General features: G+C 37.6%; 1 protein-coding gene across 1 annotated transcript in view; it reads left to right on the top strand.

The window, feature by feature from the left end:
- CERS3 (ceramide synthase 3) overlaps nt 1-15,643 on the top strand; it is an 83,769-nt gene that overhangs the window by 37,748 nt on the left and 30,378 nt on the right. The window contains exon 10 of the mRNA XM_008069014.1: nt 9,272-9,425. Coding sequence (XP_008067205.1) covers nt 9,272-9,425 — 154 coding nt within the window. The remainder of the gene's footprint in view (nt 1-9,271; nt 9,426-15,643) is intronic.

The raw sequence follows: 15,643 nt of genomic DNA on the forward strand, positions 1-15,643 counted from the left end.
ATTTGGTATTTCCTTGATCTTGATACTGAATTCACTAACCCACTGCTGAAGCAGCCAGAACCATCGATTGTGGTCTTCAGGGACTTTCGTTGTGAATAAGCCAATAGTAACAGGTTTGGCTGTAAAAATTTTTTCCTGGTAAAAGTATTTCTGTTCCGATGTTGACTGATTCTTATTGTTCAGAAGATTGAGAAAAACCTCACCAAGTCTTTGGGAGATCAGTTTTCAATGGTCTTTGGAAGAATCACTAGACTGTGAGGCTAAAGCACTTGAGTCAGAGGGCACTTCTCCCAGTTGCAGTGTATTGTTCCAGGTCAGAGTTCTCCCACCACCTTGAACTTGTTACATAATCTCTGTGGTGTCAAAGAGGAAAATTTAGTTTCTTACTGTGAGCCTGGCTCCAACCAGCTGTCCAAAACTGGTAACTCTATAGATTCATTAGTCAAGGATATTTTATTCTGCCCAAATGAGTTGGGATTTTACTGTCAACTAATGTGTGGATTATAGGTGAAGCTGGAAGGTGACTCACTAACTTAGCCAAGTCTCAGACATTTCAGAGTTCTTTGGGGGGCAGTTTGCAGTCTAGTTGCTCGGTGCTTCTTTCTAGTTGCTTTTGTTGCACATTTAGTAGTGAGATACAGCATAGGGTGTGGGGAAAGCTGATTAGGGTTGTGCCCATCTGAGATTTGTCTGGAAGTCTTGGGAAAAAGCATGTGCACTATACTTGTTTTTCCCTTTCTTTGATTTCTTTGGTTTCCTCCAGCCTCAGGCATACTTGTTTCCCTGATGAGCCTCCCTTTTATATTCCTGCAACCTCTTCTTTCCTTCTGCTGTTTCTGAGGATCTTATGTATCTGATTCTCAGTCAGTGTCAGCCAAGTTTCTAAGATCAGATAAATGATTCCTCTGGCTTCTGACAGTTTTCCTCAACAAATTTCAAGAGCAGATAATGACTCTCTCCAGGCTGGTGGATCTGAAGGAGAAGAGCACTCTGCTTGGTTGATTTTGCAGCCTGTACGTTGAGTGTCTGTTGCAGGTTTGATTGCAGGTGGCAGTGTGGCTGGTTGCTTTGTTTCTTGAACTCATCACAGCTAGATGTTGTAAAGAATACAAGTAGGATGAGACACAGCGCCTTCCCTCCAGGAGAGCCTCATGGCAGTAGGAGAGATCTTTGTGCCCACTTTGTATTCATATATTTGGAGACTATTAACATTGACCTGTGTTTCTAGATGTCCCCAAAAGAAAAAAGAAACTTCTACAACTGTGAATAATATGCAAATATCTGGCTTCCTACCTCCGTGGGTTACATATGCCTGTGGAAACTTTTGTCCCTCACCACTGGTTCCCTGTACTTCAGGACTCAGCTGATAATGATCCAACTATCACTATTGTCGAAAAATGGTACCCTAGGAAGTCCACAAGTGAAAGGGAATTTTAAGGGCGATGAGACCATATAAATACTTGGAACAGCTAATAGAGAAAATAGAGTGAAAAAAAAATTAGGAAGAAAGAAAAGAACAGGGAAAACTGAAAGCACCCAACAGTGCTCTTCGCTGATATCCCTCAGTGGGAACCAAGGATGAGGCTGCCCATGACATACCCTCTCTTTCCTCAGAAGGCCTGGGTCCTTGGTCCTGGGTGGGAAGCAGAGGACAGGGCATGGTTCTGATGGTGCCAAGGTCACCTTAGTGCCCTCTGCACAGCCAGCAAGGAAAGGAGAGGCTGGTACAACGCAAGAAAGGCTCTGTGGAAGCCGGGCCACTCCCCTGAGCCACCACTGCAGATTGTATCTCAGAACTAGACTTTCCAGTTACACACCTGACAGGGGGACGGTATGCTCTGCCGTGTGTGTTCACTGTCTTCTCCACAGTGAGCCTCCTAAGAGTTCCCCCTGCCCACATGCCTTCTTTATGCTGTTTACAAGTTTACAAAGGATGGCTACAACAATCACCCTCTTCGAGTCATAGAATCTTAGAATAAGGGACTTTGTTCATCATTTAGCAGAACCTCTCTATTCACTTATTCATTTATTTAAATACAATTTTAAATTTCCAGAAAAATTTCAAGTACGTTGCAAAGAAACCCCTATAAATACTCTTTCCCAGTTAGCATTTTGTCCTGTTTATTTTGTCATTTTCCTTCTTTCTCTGCCTCCCACCCACCACACATATGTATGAGTAGACATATTTGTTTCTGAACGATTTGAAAGTTGAAAGCATCAACTAAATAGTTCTTTATGCCTTAAATACTACAGTGTGTGTTTCCTAAGAATAAGGACATTCTCTTACATAGTCATAGTGTAGTTATCAATTGCAGGAAATGTAGCAAACTGCATTCCATGTTCCAGTTTTATCAGTCAATCCAATATTGTCTTTTATTGCTTTTCCCCTTCACTGCTTGGATCCTGCCTTGAATCATGTATTACATCTAGAATGATTCATCTGGAATCGTTCCTTTCTCCTTCTTTCTCTTTGATGTCATTGACATTGTTGAAATGTTTAGACTCCGTATTTATTTTTCAGATGAAGAGTTAAGATACTTACAGGATCATACAGCTAGTTATGGAAGAAACAAGACTAGAAATGGACATTTGAGGCACAAGACAGATATGTTTCAAGTCAAATTAGTAATCTGGATGATTAAAAGCAACATCACTTGCCTTTACTAAGTTGTCTTCATCTACACAGTCATTTTGAAATCTTAGACATCTCTGAGGTAGACAATTGCTCACCTGTAGAACTAGTATTTGCTATCCCAAAAGGACTTAATGCTCACACCTGCAGTTAGAAAAAAAAAAAAGACTTTTTACTTTTTGTTTTCATTAGAAAAATGCAGCTTTTTTGTGATTGCCTCAGCTAACCCAGCAAAACCAGCTACTATTTATATCAACTCAGCAATTTATTCAAACCACGCGCAAGCTCCAGTGATGGAAAGAGCTAAGATTGGAAACAAAACTGAAAACAGAGAAAAAACTGAACTTTGCAATCCAAGTGCACTATAGTAATTTATCAATTTAGAAAGATTCAATCCAGTGGCCAGGCACAGAGTGGTTCTAAGAATTTAGGAGTGCAGCAATCTTTGGGCATTCTCCATGAAAAGGAAAGTTCCATTCGATCGCTGTAAGGTAATGACTGACAATGAAATGTGCAAGTGTCTGCTCACATGTGTGCACGTATGTTAGGGAGAAGGTTGGGAAAGGCAGACGGGTTCCTGTTTTTCTATTTAGCAAAGGAAAGGAAACTTAGATTGAGAGAGTGGGCCATCCTCTGGTGAGGTCCTGAAGATTTCACAGTAGCCCCATAGCTGGCTGTCGTCAGTGCTACAATGGCTACTCCCCTCCAAATTCCTGCCAAGAAGGTCTCCTGTCTCAGACCTCTGTCCTCCTGCAGAGAATGTTTAGGCAACAGAGTCTCCACTCCTGTGGAGTCTGCTCACCCCCTCCAAAGTGGCTTTTCTTTCTTCTCTTCCTCTTGGAAGAAAATCCGGCCAGTTCTGCAGTGCTCTCTTGTGGGTGTTGCTCTGGCGTGTTATTAGTGTGAATCCTCTGCAGTGGGAAAGGGGTGGTGTGGGAAAGTAGAAGTAGTAGAGTAATTGTTATAACTACCATTTTGGAGTACTTAGTGTATAATAAGCACTTTCCATTTGTCAACTCATTTAATCCTCATAACACCCCAATGAGCTGGGTGGTGTTCTCGTTTTCTGAAAGAAACAGAAACCCAAAGAGGTTATGGAGCTTGATGATGATCCCAGAGCTCTGATTCAAATCCCAGAGGCTCCAGAGCCCATGCCATTGGCCTTTCCTCTCTGCCCTGAGGTTCAGCTCCCTCAGAAAGCAATTGCCTTTTAATGGCAGTCTCTTTCATTTTGAGAGCTCTACAGTTTGTGAAGCTGACTGTGTGTCTCCCAGGAGCCTCCCAGTCAGAGTGGGTAGAAGAGTGGGGTTGGTTCTACTCAGTGACTTGTGCAGGTTCTGAGGCAAAAAATTAATGGTGTCTAGCCTTGAACCCAGTTCTGATGGTTCTATTCCACCTGCCTCACGCCTCTAAAACCAGCAAGGCTTCTTCTGCTCTTACAATGAAGGCCGTGCCCTGCCTTGACTTGCAGGGCCTACCTGAGATGGCTTCTTTCGCCTCTCCTACCTCATCTTGCACCACCTGTCCTGCCACTCCTCTCCCTTAAGCCACCCTGGTCTTTGAACTCCTTGAGTTTCCCATGATGCCGCTCACCTGAGAGCCTTTGCGTATGTAGAACCCCGCAATACGCCCTGTGCTTTTTCTTTCTTTGCATGGATCACAACGGCAAATACATGTTGAGCTAATTATTCACATTCTCTAGTAGACTGTGTAAAGAAGGTACTTTTGAGTAGGCTCCTTTGTCAATTTTGACTCTGCCAGATTCCCAGCAGGGGACCTAGTAAGAGGCAAGGTCCTGGGCCAGGGAAGGAGAGGACACAGAGATGAAGGTGTCACGGCCACTAGTGAGGAGGGGTAGCCTGGAGGAAAGCTATAAATTCAGGAGTGTCCAGAATATTATAGGGACTCTTGTTGTGGAGGGTCCTGTGTTTTAATGGATGAAAAGAGGTTCAGTTGAGAAGGGGAAGTAAAGAGAGGGCAGAATAAGGCACAGAGAGTGCAGGCAAAGAGAGTGCGGAATAAGGCTTCTTTCGCCTAGAATTGCCTAAGGACCCAGCAAGCCAGAATGGCAAATGGCCTTTCCACGTATTAGTTTCGTTATTTCCCAGTAATAAGCCTGTAAATGTGGGCACCAGAATGTAAGACCCACTTGTTCAGGGGCTTGGTCTCTTTCAATCATTGCTATATTCCTGGCTTGTACCAAGTGCCAGGTAGCATGTTGGTGGGTGCTCTATAAATGTTTATGGCGTGAATAAGGTAGGTGGGCACTCTTTACTTCCATTTTACAAATGAGAAAATACACAAGAAGTGACACAGTTTGTATAGCCTGTGAGTACCGAAGTCAGAATTTTAAGAAAATATGGGATTATGTGTTTTTTGCTGATGGGGATGAAAAAGCTCTTTTAAGGCATAACATGTAAGTTAGTTATAAAAGAAACAATTGATAGATTTGAGTATGAAAATATTTTAAAAATTAATTTTCCAAAAATATCATAAACAAGGTTGAAATAAAATATTAGAGTATCTAAAGTTATTTAATATAATTAGAAAATAATGTTGATAACCTTAATATATAAAAAGCCCTTATAAAACAACAGAAAAAGTAAATGCTCCAATAGAAAAATGAACAGATACCATGAAAAGGCAGTTCACGAGCCGGGCTCGGTGGCTCAGCCTGTAATCCCGCGCCTTTGGGAGACTGAGGTGAGTGGATTGCCTGAGCCTGCGGGTTCGAGACCTGCCTGGGCAGCGAGACCTCATCTCTACAATAAATAAAAAAATCAGCCGGGCGTGGTAGTGCATGCCTGTAATTCCAGCTACTTGAAAGGCTGAGGCGAAAGGATCGCCAGAGCCCAGCAGGTCGAGGCTGCGGTGGCCGGGAGCGGCCACTGCACTCCAGTCTGGGCGACAGAGTGAGACTCCAACTCAAAAAAAAAAAGAAGAAAGAAAAGGCAGTTCACAAAAACTAAATAAAAGTAACCAAATGAAATACATAAATATATGCACAAAATATATAATCTCTTCACACAAAATAAAAATGTGTGTATAAACAGTACTATGTTATTTTGGATAGAGACTGACAAAATACAACATTGGTCAAGATCTGAGGAAGCAGGTACTCTCACACAAGATTACAAGAATATAAATTGCAAGAATATAAATTGATACAGTCTTGCTGGAAAGCAGTCTAACAATATATTATAAAATGCAAAATAAGTCTACTCTTTGATTCAGGATTTTAGTTATCCTAAAAGGATAATAAAACAATTATATCAAAAATTTTTTACAAGTAATTTTCACAGCATTCTTTTTCATATAATGAAAATTTGGGAGGAATTGACAAGTTTATCAATAAGAGATTAGTTAAAATTATTATACACAAGGGGAGTCCCCCCCAAACCGGAATTGTCTTTTGGAGGACGGGCCCCTTGTAATACAGGCTTTCCCTGCTGGGTAAGTGTTCTAGGAACCCATTGGCACCAGCGTACCAGCTAGGGTTGTTACGAGAGTCTATGTTTGGCTTTAGGGAATTTTGTTTGTTTGTTTTTTAGATTCTTTCAAGGCACTTGCCCAATTCATGGGGAGTGATTTGTGAATGTACCTGCCCACACCACACTGAGTGTTCAGCAGTTTTTGACCCAAAATAGCATGATCCCATGGCCCACCCTCCCTATTCACCCATTCTCGCCACAAGCAACTTTTTTTGGTTTCCCTGGATGAGAAAAGTCCTCAGAGGGAAACGTTTTGCCAATTTGGAAGAGGTCAAATAAAAAACGGCAGAAGGACTGAAAGGCATCAGAATTGACAAGTTCAAAAACTTTTGAGCAGTGGAAAAAAACATCTCAATAGGCGTATTGCATGAAATGAAGAGTACTTTAAAGGTGACTGAAGTTTAAGACTAAATACACAATTTTCTATAAATAAATTCTGGGTTTTTGGGGGTCCCCTCTTGTATCTATAAAATGGATTTCTGTATAGTCATTACTTAGAATGATACACAGTAGGAGCTGGCAAACTATGACTTAAAGACCAAGTTTAGACAACTGCCTGGTCTTGTTGATGAGTTTTTATTGAAGCACAGCCACACCCATTAATTTATGTATGGTCTATGCATGAAGTAGCTTGTGTATGCTAGCTGCCCTGGCTGCTTTCATGCTACAATGGCAGAATGGAGTAGCTGTAACAGACCAAATGGTCCAGAGGCCTGAAATATTCATTATCTTTCCCTTTACAGTTTCCTGACTTCTGATGTGTAGCTGTATGCATTGATGTGGAAAGCTCTCTGTAACAAATTACTGAGTGAAAAAAGCAGGGAACAAAATAACCCCTTGTACAGTGTAATCCCTGTTATATAAATTCATGCATTGATGAGAGGGGATAAAAACACCTTAAAGGATGTATTTTTAAGAGTGATGTCTTCAATTAGGTTCACCAGAATATTCTGGGTTACCTGTAAATTGTGAGATTTTGGATCATTTTTTTCTCAACCTCTTTATATTTTCCTGTAATTCTTATGTTTCTAAAGAAAACCAAGTTCTTAATTTAAAACCAGTTTTAAATTGAGAAATAAACTTGAGAAATGATTCTATAAAGTGAATAAATGACTGATATCCTTATTATAGAGTTTATATAATTGCTTTTGGAAAAGAAACATAACTTGAACTGATAACTCACAAAAGAGGAAATAGAGCTACTAAACAGACATAGAGGAACTGTTACAGCCTCGCAAATAATGCATATTGAAAGGGATTTGTCTTTTAAATAGCAAACTGTATGCCTATTCCATACTGGTTGGGGATTCAGTGACTCTTCTTCCATAAATTGCTGGTGGCCATATTAATAATTTTGGAAAATAATTTGACAACATTTTAATACCTTTTAATATACAACTTGAATGTATGAACCTTTAATGTATACCTTGAAACAGTAATCTCACATTTAGTAATATATACTTCCACAGAAGTAATCTTCAATTTATGAAAGACTATATATACCAACTTGTTTAAATAGTGTAAAATGTCTTTGACTTAGAGCTAAATGGAATTGAGCATAAAAATCTCAAAAATGCTATATTTACCACAGTGGCAAAAATCTCTACAGAACAATACCAAGTGCTGATGAGGTTGTAGAATGCCTGGCATTCTCTTGTTTTCTTTACTGGCAGGAGTGCAAAGCAACAGCTCTGGGAAACAGTTTTTTTAGTTTCTTACAAAGTTACACATATACACAGCATATGCTTTGCAACAATTCCATCCCTACCTACTTACCACTGAGAAATGGAAACTTTTGTTTATACATAAGAGTATACATGAATATTTATAGCAGTTTATTCATAATTATCAAAAACTGGAAACAACCTACATATTCTTCAGTAGGTGAAAAGACAAATTGGAGTATATATGTGCAACGGAGTACCACTCAGTAACAAAAAGAGCTGAACTATTGAAACACAACAACTTGGATAAATCTTAGACGTTATGCTAAGTGAAAGAAAGCATTCTCAAAAGATCACGTGCAGTGTTATTCCATGTATATGTCCTTGAAAAGATAAACTAAAGAACAGAGAGCAGATAAGTGGTCGCCAGGTGTTGGAGTGGGGGAGAGCGTAACTATAAAGGAGCTTTGTGTTTTTTTGTTTTTGTTTTTGGCATAACGGACTGTTCTGTATCCTAACTGTGATGGTGGTTATATAAGCCTATACACATATTATAATTCATTGAACTATACACACACACACACACAAAAAACACAGTAAACTTTATGTTGATTAAAAAAATAAAATAATAAACCTGTATATTAAAAAAAACTAGAAGATAGTGCACTAAAATTATCATATTGTTTGTTTGAGGTGATGGTTTTATGAGAGATTTTCTTTCTTGTTTTCTCAATTTTACATGAACCAAATATTTCTATAACTAAAGTAATATACTTATATACAAGCCTATCAAAGAACTCTGAAATCATAATAGTGTATGAAGTTTGGGAAGGGAACAAATAGCCCTGAATACTGCAATAATATCAGAAGACTGTGCATCTTGGGTCATTGGGCCAGTTCAAACTGTATCTATGAAATTAGTTTCTGTTTAACGAAATTAGTAAAGCATGCAGTTCACTTAGGGAAGTAGAAGTAACCATGAAATTTTTGCTTCGTTAAAGACTCTTTTATTTGGAAAATCTACTTTTGTAGAATCCTCCACTCACCTTTGATGCCAAATAAATTAGATTATGTATTGAGGCAAGTATACATCATTATCTCATATCACCCCAGGTATACATGCATTATCTCATTTGTTCTTCAGTCTCACCACCTACTCCACCAGAAGGTAAAAATGGTTAGTGTATACATTTCAGTTTGCGTAGAGGAAACTGGAGCTACAGAAACACCAGCTTAAACATGGGGCAATAAAAATGCCATTTACTTTAACTTTTCTCCCTGAATACAGGTTATACCTTTTTTGTTGCTTGCCAGTAATAACATTAAAGATAATATGATCGTATCTCTTCTCGTGGGAATTTCCTAGACATCGTTAGAAATGAAATACATGTTGTATGCCTTAGGAAAAAAAGTATTTGTTTTCTTATTGAGAATTCAAACTGCTTTGGCTGTAATAGAATTCTCCCATCTGTTTGGTTTTTCAGGATCTTATATTGCACATTGATTCTGCCTCTGCATTACCTCGAACCTTTCTTTTCGTACATCTTCCTCAACTTCCAGCTCATACTCTTACAGATCCTTCACCTTTACTGGGGTTATTTCATCCTGAAGATGCTCAAAAGATGTATATTCACGAAGGTAAGGGCTGTCCAAATATTATTGCTTTTGGCAAGTGAACTTTATTGCTGGATTAAAGGCTCAGATGGTCAGATGTTCAGTAAATTCATAGTTTTAAACAGAATTCTTTAATTTAACCGTTATTGAAAAACATTCTCTAAAATGGGGCTAGATTTTTCATAAGTGGGTCTCTAAGGTGTTTTTCAGAAATTGCTTTTATTTGAGGATATGTCATCTTGAAATGTTTTAGTTCAAAGATTGAATGCTGTTTTTGTAATGTTTGAAACAGTTTTAACTTTTACCTATTTGTTTAGTGATTCATAATATTTGTACATATTTATGGAGCACGTGTGATATTTCATTACATGCACAGAATATATAATGGTCACGTCAGGGCATCCTTCACCTTGAGTATTTATCATTTCTGTGTTGGAAACATTTCACATCTTCTCTTCTAGCTGTTTTGAAATATAATAATACATCGTTGTTATCTATAATTAGACTACTCTGCTATAAAACAGTAGAAATTATTCCTTTGATCAAACTGTAAGTTTGTACCTCTCTTCATTCTATCCCTCCCACCCACACACCTTCCCAGCATCTGGCATCTGTCATTCTACTTTTATCTGAGATCCATTTTTTTTTTAACTCCCATGTATGAGTGATTCCATGTGAAATTTGTTTTCTGTGCCTGGCTTATTTCACTTAACATAATGATCTCCAGTTCTATCCATGTTGCTACAAATGACATAGTTTCATTATTTCTTATGGCCAGATATTACACTGTGTACATATACCATGATAGACATATAGGTTGATTCCTTATCTTTGCTATTGTGAGTAGTGCTATGATAAACATGGGGGTGCCGGCATTCCTTTGATATACTGATTTCTTTTCCTTTGGATAAATACCCAATAGAGGGATTGCTGGATCTTATGTTAGTTCTATTTTTAGTTTTATGAGAAATCTCCTTACTGTTTTCCATAGTGGTTGTATTAATTTACATTCCCACCAATAGCGTGTAAGAGTTCCCTTTTCTTCACACCCTTGCCAGCATTGGTTACTTTTTGTCTTTTTCATAATAGTTATTTGAACGGGGACAAGAGGATGTCTCACTGTGATTTTAACTTGTATTTCCCTGATAGTTATTGATGTTGACCATTTTTTTCACATATATACCTGCTGGATATTTGTATGTTTTCTTTGGAGAAATGTCTATTCATGTCCTTTGCCCACTTTTTAATGGGATTATTATTATTATTATTTGCTGTTGAGTTGTTTGGGTTCCTTGTAAATTCTGCATATGAATCCCTTGCCAGATGAATTGTCTGCACATATTTTCTCCTATTCAACAGGTTGTCTCTTCACTCTATCGTTTCCTTTACTGTGCAGTAGACTTTTAGTTTAATATAGTTCCATTTTTCCATTTTTGTTTTTGTTCCCTGTGCTTTTGAGTTCTTAGCCATAAAATCTTTGCCTCAAGCAATGTTCGCAGTCATTTACTTTATGTTAAAGGGGACCCCCAAAACTCGGACTTTATATCAAATTATTTATTTATTCTTACATGTTTAAACTCATCGTCTTCAAAGTATTCTGTTTTATGCAGTACACCTATCGAGACACTTTTTCCACTTCTCAAAACAGTTTTAAACTCATCAATTTTGATGCCTTTTAGTGCTTCTTCCATTTTTTGTTTGTTTGTTTGACCTCTTCCACATTGGCAAAACGCTTCCCTTTGAGGACATTTTTCATGCACGGAAACAAAAAAAAGTCACTTGGGGTGAGATCGAATGAATAGTGGGGTGGGGCACGGGTATCATGCTGTTTTGAGTCAAAAACTGCTGAATACTCAGTGTTGTGTGGGCAGGTGCACTCATAAATCACCCATCATGAGAAGAGCAGACGTGTAGCCTCTCACAACAATGCTGGCTGGTATATTGATGCTGATGGGTTCCTAGAATACTCACTTAGCAGGGGAAGTTTGTACTCTAAGGGACCCACCCTCCAAAAAGTAATTTGTGTTTTTGGAGAGTCACTCACTATGTTTTCTTCTAGTAGTTCTATAGTTTCTGGTCTTGCATTTAAGTTTTTAATTCATTTGAGTTGACTTTTGTATATGATGAGAGATGGGGGTCTGGTTTCAATCTTCTACATTTGAATATCCAATTTTCCCAGGACCATTTGTTGAAGAGGGTATCCCTTCCCCAGTGTATGCTCTTGGCACCTTTGTTAAAAATCAGTTGGCTATAAATATGAAGAATTATTTCTGGGTTCTATATTCTGTTCCATTTGTCTATGTATCTGTTTTAATAGTAATACCATGCTGTTTTGGTTACTATAACCTTGTAATATATTTTGAAGTCCAGGAGTGTGGATGCCTCTAGTTTTGTTCTTTTTTTTCCTCAAGATTTCTTTGGCTATTTGGGTTCTTTATTGTTTCATGTGAATTTTAGGATTTTTTTTCTATTTCTATGAAAAATGACATTTGTATTTGGTAGGGTTTACATTGAATCTGGTTTTGTTTTTTTGTTTTATTTTGTTTTTGAGTCAGAATCTTACTCTGTCGCCCAGACTGGAGTGCAGTGGCACGCTGCTCACGGCCACTGCAGCCTCAACTTGCTGGGCTTAGGTGATCCTTCTGCCTCAGCCTTCCAAGTAGCTGGAACAACAGGCATGCACCACCACACCCAACTAATTTTTTTATTTATTGTAGAGATGAAGTCTCACCATGTTGCCCAGGCTGGTCTCGAACCTGTAGGCTCAGTCAATCCTCTCACCTCCCAAAGTGCTGATATTATAGGTGTGAACCACTGCTCCTGGCTACATTGAATCTGAAGATTTCTTTGAGTAGTATAGTCATTTTAATAATATTAATTTGCCCAATCTGTGAGCATAGAATGACTTTCCATTTGTTTGTATCCTCTTTCATTTATTTCATCAATGTTTTGTAATATTCTTTGTAGAGGTTTTACCTCCTTGGTTAAATTTATTCCTTGGTAATTTTTTTGTAGCTACTGTAAATGCGATTACTTTTAAAATTTCTTTCTCAGCAAGTTCATTGTTGGTGTATAGAAACACTACTGATTCTTATATGTTGATTTTGTTTCCTGCAACTTTACTGAATTTGTTTATCAGCTCTAAGAGTTTTTTGGTTGAGTCTTTAGGTTTTTCTGGATATAAGATAATATTCTCTGAAAAGAGGGATGCTTTGATTTTTTTTTTATTTGGATGCTTTTTATTTCTTTGTCTTGCCTCATTGCTCTGGCTAGGACATCCAGTACTATGTTGAATAGCAGTGATGAAAGTGGGCATTCTAGTTCTTAGAGGAAAGGCTCTCAGCTTTTCCCCATTTATAACATTCTTTGTAATGTTAGCTGTGGCCTTGCCATGTATGGCTTTTATCATATTGAAGTTTGTTCCTTCTATGTCTAGTTTGTTAAGAGTTTTGATCATAAATGAATGCTGGATTTTATCAAATGCTTTTTATGTGTCTATTTGAGATGATTATATGGTTTTTGTTCCTTATTCTTCTGATGCAAAGTATTGTGTTTATGGTTTGTGTATATTGAACCATCTACCTCCCCGAGATAAATCTTACTTGATCATGGTGTATTATCTTTTTGATATATTGTTAGTTTGATTTGCTAATGTTTTGTTGAGAATCTGTGTTCATGTTCATAGGAATATTGAGTCATAGCTTTCTTTCTTTCTTTTTTTTTCTTGTATCCTTGTCTGGTTTTGATATAAGGGTAATGTCTGGTTTTGATATAAGGGTAACACTGGCCTTGTAGAATGAGTTAGGAAGAGTTCCCTCCTTTTTAATTTTTTGAAATAGTTTGAGGAGGACTAGTGTTAGTTTTTCTTTGTAAGTTTGATAGAATTTGTCAATGAAGCCATCCAGTTCTGGGATTTTATTTTTTTGGGAGACTTTTTAAAAATTGCTAATTCATTCGTATTATTAGTCTCTTCAGGTTTTCTGTTTCTTCCTGATTTAATCTTGATAGGTTGCATGTGTCTAGGTATCCGTAAATTTCCTGTAGGTTTTCTAGTTTCTTGGTGTATAGTTGTTTATAATAGTCTCTGATGATCTTTTATATTTCTATGATATCAATTGTGGTGTCTCTTTTTTGTTATTGATTTTATTTATTTGGGTCTTGTGTCTCTTTATCTTGGTTAGTCTAGCTAGTAATTTATTGATTTTATTTATTTTTTCAAAAACCCAACTTTTCATTTTGTTGATCCTTTGTATCGTTTTTAGTCTATTTTGCTTAGTTCTGCTCTGGTCTTTATTATTTTATTCTATTAACTTTGTGTTTCATTGGTTCTTGCTTTTCTAGTTCCTTGAGGTAAATTGTTAGATTATTTATTTCAAATCTTTTTACTTTTTTGATCTAGGTGTTTATTGTTATAAACTTCCCTCTTAGCACTGACTTTGGTGTATTCCATGGGGATTGATATGTTGTGTTTCTATTTTCATTTATTTCAGGACATTTGAAAAAATTTCCTTTAATTTCTTCTTTGACCCAATGGTCATTCAGATGCATGTTGTTTAATTTCCATGTAAATACCTTTGTACATTTTCCAAAGTGCCTCTTGTTATTGATTTCTAGTTTTAGTCCATAATGGACGGAAAAGATACTTGATATGATTTTAACTCTTACAATTTTTTTGTGACTGCTTTTGTGTCCTAACATATGGTCTATTCTGGAGACTCTTCCATGTGCTGATGAGAAGAATGTGTATTTGATAGGCATTTGGGAAATGTTCTGTAAATATCTTTTAGACTCATTTGGTCTAAAGTGCAGTTTAAATCCAGTACTTTTAGTTAATTTTCTATGTAGACAATCTTTCTAATGCTGATAATGAGGTGTTGAAGTCCCCAACTATTATTGTATTGGAATCTATCTCTCTCTAAGAGCTAATTATATTTGCTTTATGGATCTGAGTGCTCTAGTGATGGGTACATATATGTTTAAAATTGTTATAGCCTCTTACTGAATTGATTCCTTTATCATGCATAATGACCTTCTTTGTCTTCTTTTACTGTTTTTGACTTAAAGTCTATTTCATCAGATATAAATATAGCTATTCCTGCTTGCTTTTGGTTTTCATTTACATGGAATATTTGTTTTCCATCTTTTTACTTAAAGTCTATATGTGTCTCTCTTTTTTTGAGTTGAGGTCTCACTTTGAGTTGAAGTGAAGTGGCATGATCCTGGCTCACTGCAGCCTTGACCTCCTGGACTTAAGAGATTCTCCCATTTCAGTCTCCTAAGTACCTGGAAACGCAGGTGCACACCACCATGCCTGGTTCATTTTTGTATTTTTTGTAGAGATGAGGTCTCACTGTATTGCCCAGGCTAGTCTCAGACTTCTGGACTCAAGTGATCCTTCTGTCTTGGCCTCAAGAAATGCTGGGATTACAGGTATGAGCCACTGTGCCCAGCCCAGTCTATATGTGTCTTTACAGGTGAGATGAATTTCTTGTAGGCAGCATATAGTTGGATCATTTTTAAAAATTCATAAGCCAGTCTATATCTTTAAAGCAGAAAGTTTAATCTGTTTACATTCAAAGTTATTATTGATATGTGAGGAGCTATTTTTGTCATTTTATTAATTGATTTCTGGTGTTTTGGTATATCCTTTTTTCCTTTCTCTCTTCCTTATTGTTTATCTCTGTGGTTTAGTGGTTTACTATAATGTAACATTGAGTTATTTCTCTTTCTTTTTCTTTTCTTTTGTTTTTTTTTTTGAGTTGGAGTCTCACTGTTTGTTGCCCAGCTTGGAGTGCAGAGGCACACTCATGGCCACCACAGCCTTGACCTGCTGGGCTTAGGTGATCCTTCTGCCTCAGTCTTGCAAGTAGCTGGAACTGCAGGCGCATGCCACCATGTCCTGCTAGTTTTTTTGTGTATGTGTGATTTATTGTAGAGATGAGGTCTCACCAAGTTTCCCAGGCTGGTCTTGAATCCTCGGGCTCAGGCAGTCCTCTTGCCTTGGCCTCCCAAAGTGCTGGGATTACAGGATGAGCCACAGCAACTGGTCCTATTTCTCTAATTTATGTATTTATTCTACCAGTGGGTTTTGTATATTCAAAATAGTAGATACTGTCATTTTGCATCCAGGTATAAGACTACCTTAAGCATTCCATGTACAGTCAGTCTAGCTGTGGTGAATACACTCAGTTTTTAATTATCTGGGTAAGACTTCATTTTTACTTCACTTATAAAAAATAACT

This window comes from Carlito syrichta, unplaced genomic scaffold (genome assembly GCF_000164805.1).
Source record: "Carlito syrichta isolate Samal-C Ts95f unplaced genomic scaffold, Tarsius_syrichta-2.0.1 Scaffold311755, whole genome shotgun sequence".
NCBI lineage: Eukaryota > Metazoa > Chordata > Mammalia > Primates > Tarsiidae > Carlito > Carlito syrichta.